The 25,131-nt window shown below is 50.8% G+C and overlaps 1 protein-coding gene across 1 annotated transcript; it reads right to left on the bottom strand.

Moving 5' to 3' along the window:
* Positions 1-3,750: 3,750 nt before the first annotated feature.
* Positions 3,751-6,552, bottom strand: LOC138249320 (uncharacterized). Its single transcript, XM_069203279.1, has one exon. The coding sequence runs from the start codon at positions 6,550-6,552 to the stop codon at positions 5,458-5,460; it is 1,095 nt and encodes a 364-aa protein (XP_069059380.1). The 3' UTR covers positions 3,751-5,457.
* Positions 6,553-25,131: the final 18,579 nt, after the last annotated feature.

Raw genomic sequence — 25,131 nt, 5'->3', positions numbered from 1 at the left:
CCCTGAACCGGTGTAGACTGGCTTATGCAGAATTGGGCACATCTGTGCCCAACAAAGCATTTCCAGAGGCTGAGGGAGGCTACTCCTCCCCTGCCTTCACACCATTTTCCAAAGGGAGAGGGTGTCACACCCTCTCTCAGAGGAAGTTCTTTGTTCTGCCATCCTGGGCCAGGCCTGGCTGGACCCCAGGAGGGCAGCTGCCTGTCTGAGGGGTTGGCAGCAGCAGCAGCTGCAGTGAAACCCCAGGAAGGGCAGTTTGGCAGTACCAGGGTCTGTGCTACAGACCACTGGGATCATGGGATTGTGCCAACTATGCCAGGATGGTATAGAGGGGGCAATCCCATGATCATAGACATGTTACATGGCCATATTCGGAGTTACCATGGTGAAGCCACATATAGGTAGTGACCTATATGTAGTGCACGCGTGTAATGGTGTCCCCGCACTCACAAAGTTCAGTGAATTGGCTCTGAACAATGTGGGGGCACCTTGGCTAGTGCCAGGGTGCCCTCACACTAAGTAACTTTGCACCTAACCTTTACCAGGTAAAGGTTAGACATATAGGTGACTTATAAGTTACTTAAGTGCAGTGTAAAATGGCTGTGAAATAACGTGGACGTTATTTCACTCAGGCTGCAGTGGCAGGCCTGTGTAAGAATTGTCAGAAGTCCCTATGGGTGGCAAAAGAAATGCTGCAGCCCATAGGGATCTCCTGGAACCCCAATACCCTGGGTACCTCAGTACCATATACTAGGGAATTATAAGGGTGTTCCAGTAAGCCAATGTAAATTGGTAAAATTGGTCACTAGCCTGTTAGTGACAATTTGAAAGTAATGAGAGAGCATAACCACTGAGGTTCTGGTTAGCAGAGCCTCAGTGAGACAGTTAGGCACCACACAGGGAACATATACATGCACACCTATGAGCACTGGGGCCCTGTGTGACAGGGTCCCAGTGACACATACATATAGGCCACAAACCTATGAGCACTGGGGTCCTGACTAGCAGGATCCCAGTGACACATAACAACCATACTGAAAACATGGTGTTTTCACTATGAGCACTGAGGCCTGGCCATCAGGATCCCAGTGAGACAGTGAAAACAGTGACAAACACCCTGACATACACTCACAAACAGGCCAAAAGTGGGGGTAATAAGGCTAGAAAGAGGCTACCTTCTCACACTGCCCCACTTATTTAAAATAATAAACGCCTTGGTGCTGCTTTTTATTTCTATTTACCAATCCAACTCAAATCATTGTAAAAAAAAAAGCCACTCTGCACATTATGTGGGCGCACGCATGCGCGGTGCACACTCCCGCAGATGACACATCCACTACGCTGCGTCACACCAGCTTAGCGTTTGCTTTCCTTGTTAAACACAGTACACACCAACAGGTCCCAAGGCAAGACAGATTAGCATTGCCAATGCTTGTTTTAAATGGCCATAGCTAAAAACTCATCGGTTTCACACGAGGTTCTGCAGACAAACTTGTGAAAAATGTCAATATTTTAGGATTTGAGAAGTAAATTGTGCAAGTGCACATTAGAAAATGTGTGAAGCTTCTTCGGAGCTTCTTTAGAGATTGGGTGGGCTGGGGATCGACCCCTAAAATGACTGTATACAGGCACACACACTGACAAACACACACAGACACACGCACAAGACTGACACACACAGACATAGACACACTAGACCACATACACACACACACACTGACACACACACACTGACACATATAGACCATACACACAATCTCACACACACAGATATACACACAGACTGACACACACAAGCACACACATACAAAGACCACACACATAGGCCACATACACACACACAGTCTCACACACGCACACAAACACACAGGCACATACATAGACACACAGACTGACACACATACATAGACTGAGATGCACACACACTGACTGGTACACATACACAGACTGACACAGACACACACAGACTGAAACACACACAGACTGACACATGCATGCACACACACATAGACCACACACACACACTCGCACACACAGACACTGAGACCCACACACTGACACACAGACTAAAACACACACACAGCCTCAGACACACACACACATATAGACTACACACCCACAGCCTCACACACACACACGCACACACACAGACTGAGACACATACGCGCCCGCACACACACATAGACCACAGTCTCACACACACACAGAAACACACCCACGCACACACACACACGCACCCAGACACACCATGCACACTCACGCGCACACACAACGGAGACACACACACAGATACACCCACACTCACGCACGCACACACAGACACACACCCACGCACAGATACACACACGGGCGCACACAACCGCACACGCACCCAGACACACCATGCACACTCACGCGCACACACAACGGAACACCACACACACGCACACACACAGATACACTCACGCACGCACACACACAGATACACCCACACTCACGCACACAGACACGCAGAGACAAGCACACACACAAACCGTGACTCTCTCCTGATTCCCTCCCCACTCCAGTACCCCCAAACACTACTTTAAGACCTGTCCCCCCAAGCGCCCCTTCTCCATCTTCCTTCCTGTACCCCACAAATGTTCTAAATATGCAGTTTAGGATTAAATGACGAGTGTTTCATGCGGTGGGGTACCGGGGGGCGAGGGAAGTGGCAGGGGCGCAGCTTCATCCGTACATTTTTTGGGAGGAGGGGGTGGTGACCTTCACACTTCCCAACAATCCCGCCGATTAAAATACTTTATATGAGAAGAGGGTATGAGGAGGACTTAAAGAGCGTAGGAAGGGAGGGGCCTGTGGACTACGATGGGTAATTAAAATTCAATATTTAGGAAAATAACCATTTTAAGACCTTTAAATCAGAGACGAAAGTGTGTGCGTTTTATCTGCTTGTGTATGTAAAAATCCCAAGTAAAATCCGTCAAACACCACACTATACCCGGCTTGAAGCACCTGCACGCCACTATTTAACAGAGACACCCCGAACACCCCACCCCACCCCCCCCCAACACCCCAAAGGTAGCCCCCGGAAAGATGGTTGCAAACATGTTCCCAATTTCTCATTTCCCTCCCCCCTCACACACACACGCACTTGCACACCCCACACAGCTACACACGCATCACTCCACACCACACATTCTCAAGGTATTTCAAGTGGGTCATTCCGAGGGGCTGCTCTAACAGGTATAATCGGGCCCAGTCCTGAGGGGTCGGAAAAGCTCTCCCGGTCTGTGTGTGTGTGGAGTGAGCTCTGTGTACTGCTGTCTGTGTGTGCAGTGAGTTGTGTGCACTGTGTGTAGTGCTCTGCACTCCTGCGCTGCCCGTGTCTGCAGTGAGCTTTGTTCACTGCCTGTTCTTCTGTCTGCGTGTACAGTGAGGTCTGTGCACTGTGTGCACTCCCGGTGTGTGTGTTTGCAGTGCGCTATGTGCACTGGCTGTACAGTGAGCGTTGTGCACTATGTGTAATGCTATGCACCCCCGGACTGTGTGCAGTGAGCTCTGTGCTCTGTTTGTAGTGCTGTGCACTCCCGGCCGGTGTGTGCAGTGAGCTGCGTGCACGGGCACCTGTCAGTTCCTGCTTCCTGTATGTAACCGACACAACACACACACTGCACAAAGCGCACAGGCAGGGATGCTGCAATGACGGGACACCCGCACTCACGCGGGAGCAGACACACAACTGATGACGACACCAAGGGATGTGTAGAAACAAAGAGCACTTTATGTCTGACTTCTGCTCAGAGCACACAACTCCGGACTCTCGGGAGACAACGACAGCCAAGGAATAAAGCAATTATTTGTAAGAGAAAGTTCTAGACAAGTACAACATTCTGGGACTGGCTACTCACGGGGCTCTTGGGGGCCGAAAAGGGAATAACAAAGGTTCCTGATAAAGCGACGGGAAATGACGTCGGGCCGTCTCCCGACCCCGCAGCCAAGCACCGGCAGAAGTTGCAGGTTCTACTGTGTCTTGTTTCTGACGTAAGTATACACCAGTCTTTGGAAGTCCTGTTTCCTTGTATTTGCAGCTCCAGCCGTGTTGATCCCGGTGTAGAGGGTGTTCCTAGAGTCCAACCAGCTGGTGACGAGGGTATAAGTGAGTTTTCCTACTGTTGTTTCGGATCTTCTCCAGCATCTTCTGGGTCTGGAAGGATGCAGGGACACCGTTGACTTGTGTGGTTATGTCCATTTTGCTGTTGATTATTCTGAGGTTCCTGCGGTGGGTGCTGGGTATGGATCACATTTGTGTGGTTATGTCCATTTTGCTGTTGATTATTCTGAGGTTCCTGCGGTGGCTGCTGGGTATGGATCACATTTGTGTTGTTATGTCCATTTTGCTGTTGATTATTCTGAGGTTCCTGCGGTGGCTGCTGGGTATGGATCACATTTGTGTTGTTATGTCCATTTTGCTGTTGATTATTCTGAGGTTCCTGCGGTGGCTGCTGGGTATGGATCACATTTGTGTGGTTATGTCCATTTTGCTGTTGATTATTCTGAGGTTCCTGCGGTGGCTGCTGGGTATGGATCACATTTGTGTTGTTATGTCCATTTTGCTGTTGATTATTCTGAGGTTCCTGCGGTGGCTGCTGGGTATGGATCACATTTTGCTGGTCACCAGCCGGAGTCCCATGGCGAGGTGGTCTTGCTGAAGATCACTACTTCTGTCTTGTCGTGCTGAGCTGGAGACTCGTGGCTTTCACACAGTTAGAGAGTTGGTTATGCAGGCAGAGAAGTTATTCCTCGTGCTGGGGTCTTCTCTGATTGGAAGAGTATGATTTGAGTTTCATCAGCGCATCAAAGGATGTTGCTGTTGTGTGCAGGGATGACGCTGGCCAGAGGGATCATACATGTGCTGAAGAGGGTGACGCTGAGCCATGAACCTCGAGGCACTCTGCAGATGTGCTTGGTGGTTTCCCAGGACTAAGGTGCCAGGGTGATAGTTGGTGTTCTATCCTTTAAGGAGCAGATCTGGTCGCAAGCCTGTCCTTGGATGTCAAGCTCATGAAGACACCTGATGAGGATGGTGTGTGAGGCCATGTCACGTGCTGCAGAGAGGTCAGATAGAATGAGGGCTGCCGCGTCTGCTGTCAAGGATCATGCAGATATTGTGAATCCAGACTGCTTGGCATGGAGGAGCTGGTGGCTGCTGAGACGCTGGTTGATTGGTTCCTCAAGGACCGTGGCCGGGCACCATAGGAAGGAGACGGGTCTGTAATTAGAAAGCCTGGCCGGCTCATCTGGTGTTTTCTTGGCATGTTTCCAGGGGTCCAGGAATGTGGCTGAGTGATGGAGGCGCTGAGGGTGGGTGACAGGAGGGAGTAAGGTCAGATGCGGCCCCTGAGTGGATGTCTTCATGGTAGCAGCGATGCCACAGGCTCAGGTGTGGTCTTGGCTGTGATGGGGAGTTGAGTTGCATTGTCACAGCCGCGCCCGCTGCTCCTCGATGAGGCGTTGAGCCTCCCTCTTGGACACATACCTGTCCCGGGGGTGCCTCAGCACGCGGCTGCTGTCCCCCCTCTTCTTGCAGGCCTCCACGTGGTCCAGGAGGTCGCGCCTGCCCAGGTGGAGGCCGCTGCAGCCCGGCAGGTGGAAGGCGAAGGCCGCGTTGTTCCACAGCCAGCGCTCGTAGGTCTGCACGGTCTCCCCGCGGGACTGCGCCAAGCGCTTCTTCTTCAAGGCGCCTCCGGACAGCTGCCAGGTGAAGCGGTCGCTCAGCGACTCGGGGGACCAGGTGATGACCCCGGCGCGCCCGAAGGGCCCCTGGGGGTCCAGGGTGGGCAGGTGGTCGAAGTCTCGGCAGTGCGGGCTGTGGATGAGGACCCAGTGGACCACCTCCAGGGTGTAGGCCTCGGTGCCCAGCACCCGCAGCACCGGCCTCCTCCCTCCACACAGCTGCAGCTGGTAGGCCGTGAGCAGCTCCTTGATGCGGAAGCAGAACCTGAAGTTGCCGTAGGGGGACTCGGGGCTGAGCGCAGGGGAGTTGGCCATCATGTCCTGCAGCTCCCCGTCCTCCTGCGGGCTCAGGCCCCGCATGCTGGCCCGCACCTGAGGGCCGACCACCCAGGCGAACTTCCGCAGGCGCCTCCTCTTCAGGTTGTCCAGGTCCGGGGGCGGCAGGTGCACCGCCCAGCAGGACACCCGCAGGGGCCGGGGCTCCCCGTTCAGCAGGAAGGGCCGGTCCCAGCCGCGGATGCGCCCGTCCTCCAGGATGTCCAGGAACCGGTCCCGGACGGTGACATGTTTCAGCCTCACCACCTGCAGCGGCTTCGTCTCCAGGCGCCGGTACACCTGGATGATGGGGGCCGGCCGGGGGCTGCCCCCGTTGGGCCCCCAGCCGGAGCCCTGCTTCTTAAACTCCTCCAGGACCTGGTCGAGCCGCAGGAACTCCCCCTCGCAGAACAGGGAGCGGCTTCTGGGGAGCTCGGGGTACAGGGGGTCGTCTCCCTCCAGGGGCATCATGGTGGCCTGGTCCCGCGGGCTGCGCGCATCGCTGGCCGTGCGCTCTTGTGCCATGACCCTGCCGGGCGCTCTGTCCTCGTAGACCGGCGTCCCCCCTCTCCTGCTGGCAGTGCCCCCCTCTCCTGCTGGCAGTGCCCCCCTCTCCTGCTGGGAGTCTCCTCTCTCCTGCTGGCAGTGCCCCCCTCTCCTGCTGGCAGTGCCCCCTCTCCTCTCTCCTGCTGGCAGTGGCCCCCTCTCCTCTCTCCTGCTGGCAGTGCCCCCTCTCCTGCTGGGAGTCCCCCCTCTCCTGCTGGCAGTGCCCCCTCTCCTCTCTCTTGCTGGCAGTGCCCCCTCTCCTGCTGGCAGTGCCCCCTCTCCTGCTGGCAGTGCCCCCCTCTCCTGCTGGCAGTGCCCCCCTCTCCTGCTGGGAGTCTCCTCTCTCCTGCTGGCAGTGCCCCCCTCTCCTGCTGGGAGTCTCCTCTCTCTTGCTGGCAGTGTCCCCCTCTCCTGCTGGCAGGGTCTCCCCTCTCCTGCTGGCAGTGCGCCCTCTCCTGCTGGCAGTGCCCCCCTCTCCTGCTGTCGGTGTCCCCCTCTCCTGCTGGCAGTGTCCTCTCTCCTGCTGGCAGTGCCCTCTCTCTTGCTGGCAGTGCCCCCTCTCCTGCTGGCAGTGCCCCCCTCTCCTGCTGGCAGTGCCCCCTCTCCTCTCTCCTGCTGGCAGTGGCCCCTCTCCTGCTGGCAGTGCACCCCTCTCCTGCTGGCAGTGCACCCCTCTCCTGCTGTCAGAGTCTCCCCTCTCCTGCTGGCAGTGCCCCCCTCTCCTGCTGGCAGTGCCCCCCTCTCCTGCTGGGAGTCTCCTCTCTCCTGCTGGCAGTGCCCTCTCTCCTGCTGGGAGTCTCCTCTCTCTTGCTGGCAGTGTCCCCTCTCCTGCTGGCAGTGCCCCCTCTCCTGCTGGCAGTACCCCCTCTCCTGCTGGCAGTGCCCCTCTCTCCTGCTGGCAGGGTCTCCCCTCTCCTGCTGGCAGTGCCCCCCTCTCCTGCTGGCAGTGCCCCCTCTCCTGCTGTCGGTGTCCCCCTCTCCTGCTGGGAGTGTCCTCTCTCCTGCTGTCGGTGTCCCCCTCTCCTGCTGGCAGTGTCCTCTCTCCTGCTGGCAGTGCCCTCTCTCTTGCTGGCAGTGCCCCCTCTCCTGCTGGCAGTGCCCCCTCTCCTGCTGGCAGGGTCTCCCCTCTCCTGCTGGCAGTGCGCCCTCTCCTGCTGGCAGTGCCCCCTCTCCTGCTGGCCTCGCCTGTCACTGACTCTGTAATTACAATAATTCACCGGTCACCCTCGGCCTGTATCCCGACCAGCCGACCTCCGCGGTCCTCTATAGTTCAGTCCTCTCTAGTAAAGTCTCTCCCGGACCTTCGCAGTCCTCTGTACTTCAGTTCTCTGTAGTTCAGTCTCTCCTAGACCTCCGCGGCTCTCTGTAGTTCAGTCTCTCCAGCGGTTCTCTGTAGTTCAGTCTCTCCCGGACCTCCGCGGCTCTCTGTAGTTCAGTCTCTCCAGCGGTTCTCTGTAGTTCAGTCTCTCCAGCGGTTCTCTGTAGTTCAGTCTCTCCCGAGGTTCTCTGTAGTTCAGTCTCTCCCGGACCACCGCGGCTCTCTGTAGTTCAGTCTCTCCCGAGGTCCTCTGTAGTTCAGTCTCTCCCGGACCTCCGCGGCTCTCTGTAGTTTAGTCTCTCCCGAGGTCCTCTGTAGTTCAGTCTCTCCTGGACCTCCGCGGTTCTCTGTAGTTCAGTCTCTCCCGCGGCTCTCTGTAGTTCAGTCTCTCCCGCGGCTCTCTGTAGTTCAGTCTCTCCGCGGCTCTCTGTAGTTCAGTCTCTCCCGAGGTCCTTTCTAGTTCAGTCTCTCCTCTGCATCACTTCTGATGCTCTCCTGGGTTTTTATCTCGTTTCCCTCCCTCTCCTGCGCCCCTTGGCACCATTTGCTGCCAGTGGCCTTGTAACGTTGTCTTGTCTCTGCCCTCCCCAGGCCTAGAAGAGGGGCGCAGAGCCTCGCTAAAGGAAGCATGCACACAACAGAACAGAAGCAATTTCAGGGTCCTGTTGTATTCATTCAGCGCTTCCCTTACTTCTCGGGGGCCTAAAGCACTTTCTTGGTAGTTCAAGTCTATTTATGTAGCGCTGCGAGCCACAGTGGGGTCTGCAGGCGCTCTAGACTGTAGCAGGTTCCGGGGTTCCCTTTGGACTGCACGACTGGCTGATGTTTGTAGTTTGCCTTACATGGGACCTGTTTCTATTTCTTTAGCAACTTTTTTTGACTTTCAGTTCATACGATGGATTCACATGACTGAAGATATCACTACTGGGCACAAAAAGCAGACGTCTAGATCGAGTTACCTTTATCTGCCATTTATAATGTCTAATGTCTAGGAGCAACGTCACTGACCTGGTCAGTGAACAGCTCTGCCTCCTCACTGGCAAGTAGACCCTACCTTCCTCTGAACTCTGACCTCTGTCAGGAGAGGCCCTCCTCCACCGCGGGCTGCCTGCGCCTCATCCCTGGTGTCTAGTGGGAGAGCTCTGCTCTTCTACTGGGCTGCCCTCTGCCTCTCTCCTCCTTTTTTCCCTCTTTTGCCTCTGTTTCACTCTGTGTGTGCTTTTCCTTCCATGTTCTGTCCCTTTTGTGTTCCTTTTGTCTTTCGCTTCTGTGTTTCACTCTCTCCTCCCCGTTTCTTTTTCCTCTCACTCGCTCTCTCTCTCTCACTCTTGCTCTCTCCCCCTCTCTCTCCTCCCCGCCGCTGCTGCCCCCGCGGCCCCGCCCCTCTCCTCTCTCTTGCACTGTATCCCTGCCGCTGCTGCCCCCGCAGTCCCACCCCCTCTTCTCTCTCGCGCTGTATTCCTGCCGCTGCTGCCCCCGCAGCCCCGCCCCTCTCCTCTCTCTTGCACTGTATCCCTGCCGCGGCTGCACCCGCGGCCCGACCCCCTCCTCTGTCTCGCGCTGTATCCCTGCCACTGCTGCTCCCGCGGGCCCGCCCCCTTTTTCACACCGTTTTCCACCCTCACTTCCACCTCCCCCTCCCTACTCAATGGCGGCTGCGCCGCTGGCGTGCCAAAGGCGGGCTTAAGGCAAGCCTGTCTGCACCTGACCGCGACTGGACCACGCCCAGCGCCCGAACCCCTGGTTCTTGCTCCCACCACCCTTGCAAAGCACAACGCCGCTATGACGTCATCACCCTCCACGCACTCAACGCTGGCTGTTCATCCACGTACTACCAGGCCAGCCCGAGGCTCACCCCGGACCCTTCTACTGCCGGACCTGCACCTTCGCCAGCCTCCATGCCAGCGACCCGGCCGCCGTGGCAGGACGCAACCATCTCAGATGCACCCTACTCAACACCCGCTCCATCCACAAACACGCCATCTGTTAGACTTTTCATCCTTGGCGTGGTCTCCCTTAACTTTTTGCCTCTGTTCCCCAGGTTGTTGATGTGTGCTGGACTCTGATTTTGCTGTTTTTGTTACTCTGGGCCCTTTACCACTGCTAACCAGTGCTAAAGTGCAAGTGCTCCTTTACAAAATCTGTATGTAATTGGCTTATCCATGATTAGCATATTTGATTAATTAGTAAGTCCCTAGTAAGGTGCATTAGAGGTGCCAGGGCCTGTAAATCAAATGCTACAAGTGGGCCTGCAGCACTGGTTGTGCCACCCATATAATTAGCTCTGTAATCATGTCTCAGACCTGCCATTGCAGTGTCTGTGTGTGCAGATTTGTAAAGAAATGCCTCCTTGGCATCTTTACCCCCTAACTGTTTGCCTTTTGTTGATGACAGTTATGATTGAAAGTGTGCTGGGACCCTGCTAACCAGGCCCCAATACCAGTGTTCTTTCCCTAAACTGTACCTTTGTTCCCACAATTGGCACAGCCCTGGCACACAGATAAGTCCCTTGTACATGGTACCCCTGGTATCAAGGGCCCTGATGCCAGGGAATGTCTCTATGGGCTGCAGAATATCTTATGCCACCCTGGGGACCCCTCACTCAGCACATGCACACTGCCTCACAGCTTGTGTGTGCTGGTGGGGAGAAAATGACTAAGTCGACATGACTCTCCTCAGAGTGCCATGCCCACCTCACACTGCCTGTGGCATAGGTAAGTCACCCCTCTAGCAGACCTTACAGCCCTAATGCAGGGTGCACTATACCACAGGTGAGGGCATAGGTGCATGGGCACTATGCCCCTACAGTGTCTAAGGAAACCTTAGACATTGTAAGTGCAGGGTAGTCATAAAGAGTAGATGGTCTGGGACTTTGTCAAACATGAACTCCACAGTTCCATAATGGCTACACTGAAATCTGGGAAGTTTGGTATCAAACTTCTCAGCACAATAAATGCACACTGATGCCAGTGTGGAATTTATTGTAAAATGCACCCATAGAGCACCTTAGAGATGCCCCTTGAATACCAGCCCGACTCCTAGTGCTAGGCTGACCAGTTTCTGCCAGCCTGCCACAACCAGACGAGTTTCTGGCCACATGGGGAGAGTGCCTTTGTCACTCTGTGGCCAGGAACAAAGCCTGTACTGGGGGGAGGTGCTTTACACCTCCCCCTGCAGGAACTGTAATACCTGGCGGTGAGCCTCAAAGGCTCATGCCTTTTGTTACAGCACCCCAGGGCATCCCAGCTAGTGGAGATGCCCGTCCCTCCAGCCTCTGACCCCACTTTTGGTGGTAAGGCTGGAGAAGATAATGAGAAAAACAAGGAGGAGTCACCCACCAGTCAGGACAGCCCCTAAGGTGTCCTGAGCTGAGGTGACCCCTGCCTTTAGAAATCCTCCATCTTGAGATTGGAGGGTTCCCCCAATAGGATTAGGGAGGTGCCCCCCTCCCCTCATGGAGGAGGCACAAAGAGGGTGTAGCCACCCTCCAGGACAGTAGCCATTGGCTACTGCCCTCCTGACCTAAACACTCCCCTAAATCTAGTATTTAGGGGCGATCCAGAACCCAGAAAATCAGATTCCTGCAACCTACACAAAGAAGGTCTACTGACCTAAAAGCCCTGCAGAGACGATGGAGACAACAACTGACTTGGCCCCCTACTAGCCTGTCTCCAGACTCAAAGAACCTGCACAGCGACACATCCGACAGGGACCAGCGACCTCTAAAGCCTCAGAGGACTACCATGAACCCGAAGGACCAAGAAACTCCTGAGAACAGCAGCACTGTTCAAAAACAGCAACAACTTTGCAACTTTTAAAGAACTCACTCTTCCTGCAGGAAGCGTGAGACTTCACGCTCTGCTCCCGACACCCCCGGATCGAGCTCCAGAAAACTAACACCGCAGAGAGGACTCCCAGGCGACTGCAACTCCGTGAGTAACCTGAGGCGACCCCCCTGACCGCGACTGCCTGGAACAAAGAACCCGACGCCTGGACCAAGCACTGCACCCGCAACCCCCAGGATCAAAAGGAACCAAACTCCAGTGCAGGAGTGACCATCAGGCGACCCTCTGCCTACCCAGTCGGTGGCTGGCCCAAGAAGCCCCCCTGTGCCCTGCCTGCACCACACGGCCGCCCCTGTGCCGCTGAGGGTGTGTTTTGTGTGCCTACTTGTGTCCCCCCCAGTGCTCTCCAAAACCCCCCTGGTCTGCCCTCTAAAGACGCAGGTACTTACCTGTTGGCAGACTGGAACCGGAGCCACCCCTGTTCTCCATAGGCGCCTATGTGTTTTGGGCCCTCCTTTGACCGCTGCACCTGACCGGCCCTGTGTTGCTGGTGCGGTGACTTTGGGGTTGCCTTGAACCCCCAACGGTGGGCTGCCTATGCCCAGGAAACTGAACTTGTAAGTGCCTTACTTACCTGAAAAACTAATCAATACTTACCTCCCCCAGGATCTTTTGATTTTTGCACTGTGTCCACTTTTAAAATAGCTTATTGCCATTTTAACTAATACTGTGTATGTTACTGCTCTAATTCAAAGTTTCTTACTTACCTATGTGGAGTACCTTGCATTTTATGTCTTTGTCGGAAAGTACCATCTTTCTTGGCATGTTACCCCCAATTTTACATTTATGTCAGTATGTTTTTGCCTGTCTCACTGGGATCCTGCTAGCCAGGACCCCAGTGCTCATAGTTTGTGGCCTAAATGTGTATGCCTGTGTAGTGCCTAACTGTGTCACTGAGGCTCTGCTAATCAGAACCTTTGTGCTCATGCTCTCTCTGCCTTTAAATTTTTCACTATAGGCTAGTGACTACATTTACCAATTTCAATTGGCATACTGGACCCCCCTTATAAGTCCCTAGTATATGGTACCTAGGTACCCAGGGCATTGGGGTTCCAGGAGATCCATATGGGATGCAGCATTTCTTTTGCCACTCATAGGGAGCTCAGACAAATCTTACACAGGGCTGCCATTGCAGCCTGAGTGAAATAATGCACACATTATTTCACAGCCATTTTACACTGCACTTAAGTAACTTATAAGTCACCTATATGTCTAACATTCACTTGGTGAAGGTTAGGTGCAAAGTTACTAAGTGTGAGGGCACCCTTGCACTAGCAAAGGTGCCCCCACATAGTTCAGGGCAATTTCCCCAGACTTTGTGAGTGTGGGGACACCATTACATGTGTGCACTACATATAGGTCAATACCTATATGTAGCTTCACAATGGTAACGCCGAATATGGCCATGTAACATGTCTAAGATCATGGAATTGTCCCCCCATGCCAAATCTGGTATTGGGGTGCCAATTCCATGCATCCTGGGGGTTCCACTATGGCCCCCCAGTACTGCCAAACCAACTCTCTGGGTTTTTCTCTGCAGCTACAGTTGCTGCCACCCCACAGACAGGGTTCTGCCCTCCTGGGGTATAGGCACCCCAGTCCCAGGAAGGCAGAACAAATCATTTCCTCTTAGAGCAGGGTGTTACACCCTCTCTCTTTGGAAATAGCACTGGAAGCCACGAAGAAATCTCCTGTGGGTCAACGGAATCTTCCTCCTGCTTCAGCAGGCACCAAACTTAAGCTTCACCGGTACTATGGGTCCCCTCTCATCCTGACAAGCGTGGTCCCTGGAACACAGGTGGTAGACCCAAGTGACCCAGACTGTCCAGAGGTCCAAATGTCCGAATTTGGAGGAGATAAGTCCTTGCCTCCCTTCCCCAGACAGTAATCCTGTGCACTGTGTGATCTGCAGCTACAAGGGCTTCTGTGCCCATTTCCAAGAAATCCTGCATGCACAGCCGAGCCTAGGTCCCCATCACTCCGTCCTGAGATGCTCAGCTTCCTGAGTTGACCTCCGGTGTCGTGGGACCTCTCTTTGCAGTGTTGAGATGACCGCCGTGTTCAGTCTTCTTGAACCCATGTTCAAGGATTTCTGCTGTTGCTTCCTTCCTGTCTGTGGGTGTAGGAGGCTGGCCTGGTTCATAGTGGGTACCTTGTGGTACTTACACCTTGTGCCAGGTCCAGTTATCCCTTATTAGTAGATTAAAGGTGTTCTAGCAGCTTAGGCTGATAGAGGTAGCTATAGCAGAGCAGCTTAGGCTGAACTAGGAGACATGCAAAGCTCTTACTATACCACTTATATCACTTAGCACTATATCATAAGAAAACACAATACTCAGAGTTACTCAAAATAAAGGTACTTTATTTTAGTGACAATATCTCAGAGGATATACTCCCTTAGGAGGCAAGTAATATACACAAAATATACACACACAAACCAAAATCAGGTAAGTAACAGTTAGAAAAGTAGTGCAAACACTGTAGGACACAATAGAATGCAATAGGGAAAAAATAGGCCTAGGGGCAACACAAACCATATACTCCAAAAGTGGAATGCAAACCACGAATGGACGCCAGGCCTAGTGTAGTGTGTAGAGGGTCGCTGGGAGTGTAAGAAAACACTAAGGGTGTCCAAGATACCCCACCTCAAGACCCTGAAAAGTAGGAGTAAAGTTATCCTACTACCCCGAATGACAGTAAAGTCGAGATAGGGGATTCTACAAGGACAACAACTGACTGCAAAGCACTGAAGACAGATTCCTGGACCTGAGGACCTGTAAAGGAAGGGGACCATGTCCAAGAGTCATGCAAGTGTCCAGGGAGGGCAGGAGCCCACTAAACTCCAGATGAAGGTGCAAAAGGGCTGCCTCTGGGTGGAAGAAGCTGAAGATTCTGCAACGACGTAAGGTGCCAGAAAGTTTTCCTTTAGTCAGAAGATGTCCCACGGCGTGTTGGACGATGCAGAGTTGTTTCCACGCAGAAAGACCGCAAACAAGCCTTGCTAGATGCAAGAGCCGTGGTTGAGGATTTTGGGTGCTGCCAGAGCCCAGGAAGGACCAGGAGGTCTCTCATTGGAGGAGGAGACAGAGGGGGTGCTCAGCAACACAGAGAGCCCACACAGAAGCAGGCAGCACCCGCAGAAGTACCTGAACAGGCACTTAGAAGATTTGTGAACCGGAGCTGGCCCAGAGTCACAAAGGAGGGTCCCACCACACCGGAGGCCAACTCAGAGGGTTGAGCACTGCAGGACAGGGTGTTGGGGACCCAGGCTAGGCTGTGCACAAAGGAAATCCTGGAAGAATGCACAGGAGCCGGAGCAGCTGCAAATCACGCAGTACACAGGTTTGCAGTCTAGCGTGGGGAGGCAAGGACTTACCTCCACCAAACTTGGACTGAAGGATCACTGGACTGTGGGAGTCACTTGGATAGAGTTCCTGTGTTCCAGGGACCATGCTCGTCAGGATGAGAGGGGACCCAGAGGACCGGTGATGCAGTCTTTTGGTGCATGCGTTAGCAGGGGGAAGATTCCGTCGACCCACAGGAGATTTCTTCTTGGCTTCCAGTGCAGGGTGAAGGCAGATGGCCCCCAGAGCATGCACCACCAGGAAACAGTCCAGAAAGCCGGCAGGATGAGGCGCTACAATGTTGCTGGTAGTCGTCTTGCTACTTTGTTGCGGTTTTGCAGGCGTCCTGGAGTAGTCAGCGGTCGATCCTTGGCAGAAGTCAAACAGGGAAGTGCAGAGGAACTCTGGTGAGGTCTTGCATTCGTTATCTGAAGAATACCCCAGAGGAGAGACCCTAAATAGCCAGAAAAGGAGGTTTGGCTACTTAGGAAGGAGGATAGGCTAGTAACACAGGTAAGAGCCTATCAGAAGGAGTCTCTGACGTCACCTGATGGCACTGGCCACTCAGAGCAGTCCAGTGTGCCCCAACACCTCTGTTCCCAAGATGGCAGAGGTCTGGGACACACTGGAGGAGCTCTGGGCACCTCCCCTGGGAGGTGCAGGTCAGGGGAGAGGTCACTCCCCTTTCCTTTGTCCTGTTTTGCGCCAGAGCAGGGCTGGGGGATCCCAAAACCGGTGTAGACTGGCTTATGCAGAGATGGGCACCATCTGTGCCCATCAAAGCATTTCCAGAGGCTGGGGGAGGCTACTCCTCCCCAGCCCTTCACACCTATTTCCAAAGGGAGAGGGTGTAACACCCTCTCTCAGAGTAAATCCTTTGTTCTTCTTCCTGGGCCAGGGCTGGGGTTGGCAGCAGCAGCAGCTGCAGTTGAAACCCCGGAAAGGCAGTTTGGCAGTACCCTGGTTCTGTGCTAGAGACCCAGGGGATCGTGGAATTGAACCCCCAATACCACAATGGTATTGGGGGGACAATTCCATGATCTTAGACATGTTACATGGCCATGTTCGGAGTTACCATTGTGACGCTATACATTGGTAGTGACCTATGTATAGTGCACACGTGCAATGGTGTCCCCGCACTCACAAAGTCCAGGGAATTTGCCCTGAACGATGTGGGGGCACCTTGGCTAGTGCCAGGGTGCCCACACACTAAGTAACTTGGCACCCAACCTTCACCAGGTGAAGGTTAGACATATAGGTGACTTATAAGTTACTTATGTGCAGTGAAAAATGGCTGTGAAATAACGTGGACGTTATTTCACTCAGGCTGCATTTGCAGGCCTGTGTAAGAATTGTCAGAGCTCCCTATGGGTGGCAAAAGAAATGCTGCAGCGCATAGGGATCTCCTGGAACCCCAATGCCCTGGGTACCTAAGTACCATATAGAAGGGAATTATATGGGTGTACCAGTGTGCCAATGAGAATTGGTACATTTAGTCACTAGCCTGCAGTGACAAATTTAGAAAGCAGAGAGAGCGTAAACACTGAGGTTCTGGTTAGCAGAGCCTCAGTGATACAGTTAGGCACCACACAGGGAACACATACAGGGCACATACTATGAGCACTGGGGTCCTGCCTAGCAGGATCCCAGTGACACAGGGGCTAAAACATACATACATACAGTGAAAATGGGGGTAACATGCGAGGCAAAATGGTACTTTCCTACACTGCTTTATTTACAAAAACCAAACAAAGTGCATTTGATAAATATGCTTAATACCCTTCGACATCTGTACTTACCTGCAACAAAGTTCTTCTGGTTCTGGTAATAAAGTAACAAAATGTATTTCTTGCTATATAAAAACAATTGGACAGGAGTTAGTCATTGAGTGTGTGCCTCATTTCTTGTCTGTGTGTGTACAACAAATGCTTTGCACTACCCTCTGATAAGCCTAACTGCTCGACCACACTACCACAAAAGAGAGCATTAGTGTTATCTACTTTAGCCTCAGTGAAGCCTCTGGGGAACCCCTGGACTCGGTGCACACTAAACATGATTTTGGTATAGTATATATTCAGAGCTAGCTTTCTAGAAGGCGGAATTACTAATTAATTCCACTGTTTTGCCAGCAGAATTAAACCAGCACTAAACTTTGTACAATAACATAAAGTTCTTGGCATTAAAAGACAAATATGTGTAGAATACACCTGAAAAAACACAAATTATCCTATACAGAAGGTGATTTAATGGTTGAAAGACACTAAGCAAACTTGACCCTGTGTCATTAAATAATTGACATGCAGATCACCACCGACACTAAGGACTGCATTTGAACAGTGACGATCGGCCAGATGTGGGACCATTTCATTTTGCAAGACACTAATTGCGATTCATTGCGAATCTCAATTAGAGACTCGTAAAATGAAATGTACAAATGTGACTCAGACACATTTAGCGATTCTGAATGGGGTCACAAATGACCTACTTCATTAATATTCATGAGGTAGGTTGCAATTTGAGACCCCTTTGGTTATAGCCAGCACACACAGGGATGATGGCCTGCTGGGGACAGCAGACCACCATATCTGTGACTGCTTTTCAATAAAGCAGCTCTTTCTTTGAAATGCAGCCCATTTTCCTTAAAGGAAAACGGGATACATTTCAAAAAGAAAAACTAAAAGTTTTCTTTTCATTTTTTCAGAGCAGGCAGTGGTCCATGTGACCACTGCCTGCTCTGAAAAAAGATTTTCGCTACCATGGGGACCCCTTCCTGTTTCTGAATGGGTTAACACCAATTTGAAATTGGTATTAACTGCAATTGTTTTGCGACTGCATTCTCGGTCACAAAACAATCATACATACCATTCAGATTCGGTATTAGGAAGAGACGCCCTGAACACGCCCCTTCCTATTACCAGATCTCAAAACACACATTTCGGTAACAAGTTACCGATTTGCAATTTGGGCTTCGTATATCCCAAAAAGCATTTTCCTATTCGCAAACAGGCCAATTCACAGAATTAGCTCGTTTGCGACTAGAGAAATACTTTGTACATGTGGCCCAATGTTTCACAAACATAATGATGTGTGTTAGAAATTGGGTCTCTAGTTGGCAGGGGGATACCATCTGTCCAAGTAGGGACCGCAATCCTAGTCAGGGTAAGTCAGTTACTCTCTCAAAATTAACCTTTATTCACCCCCTGGTAGCTTGGCACAGAGCAGATATGCTTAACTTAGAAGGCAATGTGTAAAGTATGTGTTCAACACTTAATTACAGGAACACGGTGAAAGACACCACAAAAAGACTCAACACCAGCTTCAGAAAAATAGAGATTATTTCTCTGGTTTAAATAAGACCAAAATAACAGCAAGCCAATAAATACTTCTTATGGACTCAAATTCATTCAGCCATCTGCTGCTTGGTTAAGAAGGCGGGTCAGTCAAATATCATGCCTTTGTGACCTTGAGTTAGACGATAACCACTACTCAGGTTAATGGGGTTTGAAAATCCCTGGTGGTGCTGAAGTTATCCCCCGGTGGAAAGAGAGTGTCTCTCTTGTATGAAAATGGTGAACAGACTCATGCGGAGAAATGCCCAGGGAATACGGTAATCTCCTTCAGGGGCATGTCTGTGGCTCGTTCAAATTACCAGGGCTTCCCTGAAGGCAGGGCTGATTTGTGCAGTGGTGAGTGGCCCCTGTGAGTCCAGAGCTCAGAAGTGGCTGTTGGGCATGGGGGAGGGGAGGCAGGGTGCAGCGGTTGCAGATTCTGCTCCGTATTGCAGTGAACGTCAATGTCCAGGAGATGGCTCAACTGCTCCTAAGTGGATGAGGGTGCAGCACTGCGATCTGTGGGCTCCCCAGGCCCCACGCGGGGTTGAATGTGTCTGCCCTCGGTGGACACAGGAGGTAGGTAGGCAGATGGTACCCAGTGGCCTGAGGCAGCAGTAGTTGGGTAAGTTGGCGCTTCATGCTTTTTTTGGCAAATGACACATGGTGGCCCTAGGCAGCGGTCACTGGGCTACTTGGTGGTTCTCCTTGTTCATGCCACAGTGCTTTGTGCCTTTCGTGGTAGTCCTGGGGGAATCAACGTTTGCAGTGGGCAGGGATCGATCCGCCCTTGCTCCTGAGCCAGCAGAGCAAACACACCGGACACATGGCAACAGGTCAGTCCATCCTGGTACATGTGCGGGCCCAGCGAGCCAACACAGCAAAGCAGACGCTAGGTTGCAGTCCCTCCTGGCAGCATAGCTTCTCGCAGTTATAGAGGGCCTGATTTAGATCCTGGGGCCAGGGTTACTCCATCACAAACATGATGGATATCCCTTCCGCCGTATTATGGCCCCATAATATTCTATGGAGATCACAATACGGTGGACGGAATATCCAGGATCTAAATCAGGCCCAGAGTCTTCCCTGGACCCTGAAGTAAACTAGTCTGGTGGGGTTTGGGGTCCAGCTTTTTTACTTTGGTGCCCAGGTTCTGGAAGGTTGGGGAAACTTCCAGAACTTCCTTTGAAGTCCCTAGGGTACTTTTCTTGCCCTCCCTGGCTACAGGCACTAAATAGGGACTATGCAGTCCTTTGTGTGAGAAGAGACACAGCCCTATTCAGGGGCCCTCCCACCTAGTCCAGGAAGACCCACCAGCCTCGTGATCGGCCATCAATATGCTAATGCTACACCCAAGCTCCCTTTGTGTGTGCCTGTCTAGAAGGAATGCACAAAGCCCAGCTGATACCCACCCCAGACATGTATGTAGGGACAGGCAGAGGCACAGGATGGTTAATGTAAGACAATGCCAACTTTCTAAAGGTGGCATTTTCAGACTTACAGTTTAAAATAAGTTGTGATTTTAAATTGTGAGTCCAGGGACACCAAACTCCAGATTTCTGTATCGTCCCAGTTGGAAGTTAGACTTAAAAAGATGTTTTAAGGCAACCCCAATGTTTTCCTATGGGAAAAATAGGACTTGGAATGGTGGAACATAAATTTAGCAGTTTTTCACTTCCCGGACATGTTAAACCCACAAGTACATGTTCATGTTTTAAAATACCCTGCACCTTGCCCTTGAGACTAACTAGGGCCTACCTTAGTGGGGACGTACCTGTAATAAAAAGGAAGGCGTGGGCATGGCAAGTAGGTGCACTTGGCAGGTTGAAAGGGCAGTTAAAAAAGGCACACACAGACTCTGTAGTGGCAGGCATGAGATGTTTGAAAGGCTACTGCTCTGGGTGGCACAATCAGTACTTCAAGCCCACTAGTAGCACTTAATTTACAGGCCCCAGGCACATATAGCGCACTTTACTAGGGACTAACAAATAAATTAAATATGCCAGTTGTGGAGAAGCCAATGTTTTCATATTTTAGAGGCCAAAGCACCTACACTGTAGCACTGGTCAGCAGTGATAAAGTGCACAGGTCCATAAAAGCCAGCAAAAATAGGTCACAAAAAATAGGAGGAGGCAGGCAAAAAGTCTGGGGATGATCATGCAACAAAGGACCATTCGCAACCATGGAGATTGTCTCAAAGGACTTGGGGGCAATACTAGGCCCTCATTGGGTTCAGTGAGGTAAATGTGCAGCGATTGGATGTATCTCCTCTCCAGTACAATTCGGTGTGGAAGGGGCTCCGAAAAGCATGCCTAGTATTGATTGGAGGAGGTATATATCTTCCACAGGGTGGTATGATTGGCTGGACGAGGTGTTGCGTATCCCAACCCACAACACATGCAATGGTGCAGATTGTAGGCAGAGGAAGTGCAGGTGTGACACAGCAGGGCCACGTTACAAGTGAGCAGGGCAGCCAAAGTGCGTTGGATCCCCACAGTGGACAACATCAGCCACGCACCCTTCTCAGGATACCATCCCGGAAAGGTGAGGGGTAGAGTGGAAGTAGGGTGCCTAACACCTGGGGCTGTTGACGACTGCTCTGAAAAACCTCACAGTGGTTGCTTCAGGGCCTGACTCTTGACAATGACAGCCATCAGTGGCCTCTGTTGGTTACTGTCCTTATGGGAAGAATTTTCCTTGGGTTTGGGAAAGAAGTTTGATCCCAGGGGCGGAATGAGCCACATCACATTGCTGGCCATGGTGGTACTGTCTGCCTACTGGGATGCATCACAGTTGGGGTCCACCAGTGAGGAGAAGGGTTCCCCATGGGTCAGTCCAGTGACTCAGGGTAATGCAGGTAGAGGGATCCAACTGGGTTCTGAAGGGTGAAGCACTGACAAGTCCCCAAGAATAATAGGGCCTTCTCCCATATTCTATCTCCTAAGCAGGGAAGCCCATTACAGTATTGATTAGTCTAGCCTGCCTTTTGCCCAGAGGGGGGCTGTGCTAGACCTTGCCCTTTCTGTAGGGCCACCCCCAAACCTTTTGCTTTCACCCTTCTGTTTTCTGAGACTGGTTTTGTTTGCTTTTAGGACTCTGCACAGTCTACCAGTGCTAAAGTGCTTGTGCTCTCTTGATTAAACATGGTGAAAATGGCTTACACCCAATTGGCACATTTAGGCCTATATTTATACTTTTTTAGCACCGTGTTTGTGCCGCTTTTTGACGCAAAAGCAGCACAAACTTACAAAATACAATTGTATTTTGTATGTTTGCTCCACTTTTGCGTCAAAAAGCAGCGCAAATGAGGCGCTAAAAAAGTATAAATATGGGCCTTAATTTACTTGTGGGTCCCTAGTAACGTGTACCCAGGGCATGTAAATTAAATGCTACTAATGGGAGTGCAACACTCATTGTGCTACCCACTTCAGTAGCCTTTTAACATGTCTAAGATCTGCCATTGCGTCCTGCTTGTAGTTTTAAACTGCCATTTCAACCTGACAAAATAAAGCTAAACAGCACATAGGGCAGAGTGCAGTGTATTTGAAAAGTTGGACATATACTTATAACTTTTACAAGTCTTGGTAGTGAAAAAACTCTTACATTTGTTTTATCACTACTGCAAGGCTTACCTCTCCCAAAGGATAACATTGGGTTACTTTACTACATTTAATAAGTGATAACTTTCAGTTGGAAGTGTCAGGCAATTTACCTGGAGAACTTGTCCACAGAGACGATATTGGACCCTACTCTCTCCCAGCACACCGCCGACCAAGGAATGATAACCTCAAATAAGGCGCTGTCCTAGGTGGGAAGGGGGTCGGGACAAAATAATAAAAGAGACAAAGACTTGTACCCTCTGAGTGGTGTCTAGCTCGCTATTCTATTTTGGATTGCCCTGTGTCTTCCTCTTTCAGGGTGTGCAGGAGAGTCAACTAAAGGGAAGGAACACACACACTATATTAGCACTGGCATGCACTAACATAGTTCAAATAAAATTGGAGCAATGAAAGTGCATACACTCAGAGATGCTTATAACAACACAGAAAATTTGTACTCCTTTAGTTCTTGTAGGATAGAAATTCCCACTCCTTTTGTGAGCTTCAGATAACAGTTCATAGTTTTTTCCCTGGCAGCATATTACATCATATGCTCTTGTTATGTGACTGTTCTTTATTATGAATTCTCTTTTTCTCTTTAAAAGTTCACAAATTGTCTCTTGAACTTCCAGCAGATAGCGTGGGTGTCTTGTGCTTGGATTATTCCAAGTCTTAAAGTCTTTTTTTTGTAGCATTATTGCAGACATGAAACAAAGAATAGTACAGCAACCTTGCTTTCTCTCCTTTTGCTTTGTCCTTCCTTTTATTGCGGGTTATGCCCTCATATGTTTGAATGACGAGGCTAATTCCTGAACGGCTGCAACCGCGAAGAGGATTCCCCACTATCATTCAGGGTAGGCCTTTTCTGGAATGCGGGGTTCAGAGAATTCCGATGAGCTGCTCAGAGATGTCTGCGGGGGCACAGATGTCACCTGGGTCATTCTAGAAAGCTTGGATCAGGGAGCAGAGAGTGTGATGATCCAGGAGAGTGGTAGGGAGGATAAGGGTTCTTTATCTGGAAATAAAGCCAAGCACCCGCCTGGAGTTTGACTGTGTATTTATAGGCAGATAGTACTTTCTAGAAGGGCATGTGAATCAATCTGCAAAGTCCCTGTATTGGTGGCAGATAAATCACTCTGGAAAGTACCTTTCTGTAGTCACATTGGAAAGTCCCTGACTGGAAAGTCCCTGTTTGCAGGCACATGGATAATTATGAATCACTCTGGAAAGTACCTGACTGGAGGCCTTTTAGTCAAACCTAGGGATAATTACAAATACATGGAACATTGCAAACATGAAGATAATTTAAAGATTTAGTATAGGGAACAGTGATACCACACTTAGCACAAATACTAAGGTGTGTGAGATTAAGGAGCGGCTACATGATTTATTAAGCAGTGGGTTGCAGAACATAAGGTACATGCTTTGACGTGGGAATTAGTGATCATAACAGTTCACTCCGCAAAGGATGATCCACAGGGCGAGGTTTATGAGGATTGTTTGCATTGAAAGAGCCTTACCAATCGCAGGGCATGGACATTCTCAGCAGGTTCCCATGATCGATCATATAGGCAAACCATAGTTGATCACCCACTTTGTAATCTGGTTGTTGTATGCAGTGTTTGTTTTGTAATACTTATGTTTGTTGAAGTTGTATGTGCACGGCTTGTTGGATTTCAGATAACTAATTCAAAAAGATTTGTAAAGAAGAAAGAGAATTTTTTATTTTGGGCACATTTCCTGTCAACGTACATGGATTGATGCCCGTCATGCAGTAAAAAGGAGACACCTTAGTGGTGGAGCGTTCCGTGTTATTGCATGCAATCTCCACAAAAGGCAACAAGTTTTCCTATTCTGATGAATACAAGGTTAGCAGACATGGTAGGATTTGTTCCAGTGCTTGATTCACTCGTTCCATCTGACCATCTGTTTGTGGATGGTATGGGGACAAGAGACAAGCATCAATATCCAAGGATTTACACAGGTTTTGCCAAAACGTTTATACCAATTGGGGTTTCTATCTGATATAATGATAGAAGGCAGGCCATGTAACCATAGCATGTGATGGGTGAATAGGACTGCAAGTGTTTTGGCAGTAGGTATACCCTTTAATGATATTAAATGTGCCATTTTAGAGAATAAATCTACCACAACCTACATGGTAGTATAACCATTAGAATTTGGCAAATAAGTTACAAAGTCTATATTGATGGTATGCCAGGAGTATGGAGGCACTGGCAAAGGGTGCAACAAACCCACTGGTGGAGTATGAACTGCCTTGTTCTGTGTGCATACCGGACAGGCTCTCATATAACTGTGCGGATCCTTGGATAGATACGGCCACCAAAACCATCTTTTACAATTAGATATCGTTTTTTGAATTCCCAGATGCTCAGCAAGTGGTTTATCATGGCACCAATTTAAAACTTCATGTCTAAGTTCTTCAGTGGTTATATACACATCGTTACCATGATGGGGGAGCTCATATTTCATCAGGTTGTCTTCCTTTTTTAACCATTCATCTAAATTCATCAGTTGTACACCTTGCCTAAACTTATCCAAAAAACTGTTGTTTAGTACAAGTACCTATCACCTGTTCTGCTCCTAATATATTTTGTGGTGGAGTGCACTCAGGTGGATCATTATCCCAACATGATAACATGTCTGCATTGGTCTGTTGTGTTCCTGGACGGTATGTAATTACAAAATTATATTCACTAAAGAATGGGCGGTCGTGAACTGCAGTGCAATTCCTCATTGGTTATAATTGGGCCCTATGGGGTACAGTGGCCAATGGTGATCTACGCCGGCGGTGACGGTATGCACCGTCGCAGACGCGACCGCCATTTTCTATAAGATTCCTCGCTAGTTTCCTGACCTTCCATAGGAGAGGACCTACACTGCATGTGCTGCTGTGACCTGTGTCTGGAACTTACCATGGCCTGTGTGACTGGGGAAAGGGCCCCAGCCTTCACTTCTGAGGAGTTGGAGCAACGGGTGGATGGGGTCCTACCTCAGTACGGACTGCTGTATGGGCCTCCAGACCAACACGTGAGTACACTGTGGGCACGATGCATGTGGCATGAATGCATGGAGTTGTGTGTGTGAAGGCCTCGTGTAAGG

Source organism: Pleurodeles waltl, chromosome 8 (assembly GCF_031143425.1).
Source record: "Pleurodeles waltl isolate 20211129_DDA chromosome 8, aPleWal1.hap1.20221129, whole genome shotgun sequence".
NCBI lineage: Eukaryota > Metazoa > Chordata > Amphibia > Caudata > Salamandridae > Pleurodeles > Pleurodeles waltl.
Note: the sequence above shows the minus strand (reverse complement) of the source record. Positions and strands in the feature narration are given on the sequence as shown.